Below are 1,005 nucleotides of genomic sequence, written 5' to 3' on the forward strand. Positions count from 1 at the left end.
TATGTGGCCATCTGTGACCCCTTCCACTATGTCACCACCATGAACCACCACCGCTGTGTCCTGCTGGTGGCCTTTTCCTTCTCACTTCCTCACCTCCACTCACTCCTACACACCCTACTACTGAATCGCCTCATCTTCTGTGACTCCAATGTTATCTACCATTTCTTCTGTGACATCAAGCCTTTGCTAAAATTGTCCTGCTCTTCCACATTTGTCAATGAAATCATGATAACATCAGAAGGCTCCATTGTTTTGGTGACCCCCTTTCTGTGCATTACTTTCTCTTACATACGAATTTTCATCACAGTTCTCAAGATTCCCTCAGCTGCTGGGAAACGCAAAGCTTTCTCCACCTGTGGCTCTCACCTCACCGTGGTAACTCTCTTTTATGGAAGCATCTTCTATGTTTATTTACAACCCTTGTCCACATACGCTGTTAGAGATCGTGTGGCAACACTTGCCTACACAGTTTTGTCCTCCCTGCTAAATCCTTTTATCTATACTCTGAGAAACAGAGACATGGAAAGGGGCCTGAGGAAGCTGATGGCCAGGAGGAAGTCCTAGCCAGAACCTCTGGGAGCGTGTTCATGAGGGTCTCTGCTCCCCTGGACCCTGTTTCTGCTGGTCAGCAGGCATAATCATATCTGTTATGAATGTTGGGTTGTATCCATGTCTTTACATTTGTAGCCATCAACCACTGAGCCTATTATGATTCAGCAAATTGTTCAAGGTCAGCCAAGTTCCTGGGTTCCAGTTTTCACATTTCTACCTCTCTCTTCTTCTCCAGGAAACCACATCTTTTTCATTCCCCCAAGGGCTGTTGAAACCTCTGTTTTCCACAAAAATTGGTGGAACTAATTCATATCTACTCAATGACTTTGATTCACTTAGTATCCTTCTTACTTTAATGAACTTTTGTAATCAGTTTTGCTAGCTTTTTCAAGGTCATTACAGTAATGTAGGAAGAGAAAGAGATACAGAGAGACAGAAATTGAGAGTTTCCTA

The 1,005-nt window shown here is 43.7% G+C and overlaps 1 protein-coding gene across 1 annotated transcript; it reads left to right on the forward strand.

Annotated features, from left to right (window-relative positions):
* Nucleotides 1-3: 3 nt before the first annotated feature.
* Nucleotides 4-564, forward strand: LOC132009107 (olfactory receptor 1L8-like; the record flags this gene model as incomplete). Its single annotated transcript, XM_059387486.1, has 1 exon — nucleotides 4-564. A coding segment is annotated over one exon (561 nt), but the record flags the coding sequence as incomplete, so codon positions are not given.
* Between the last annotated feature and the right edge of the window lie 441 nt (nucleotides 565-1,005).

Source organism: Mustela nigripes, unplaced genomic scaffold, assembly GCF_022355385.1.
Source record: "Mustela nigripes isolate SB6536 unplaced genomic scaffold, MUSNIG.SB6536 HiC_scaffold_4799, whole genome shotgun sequence".
Lineage (NCBI taxonomy): Eukaryota > Metazoa > Chordata > Mammalia > Carnivora > Mustelidae > Mustela > Mustela nigripes.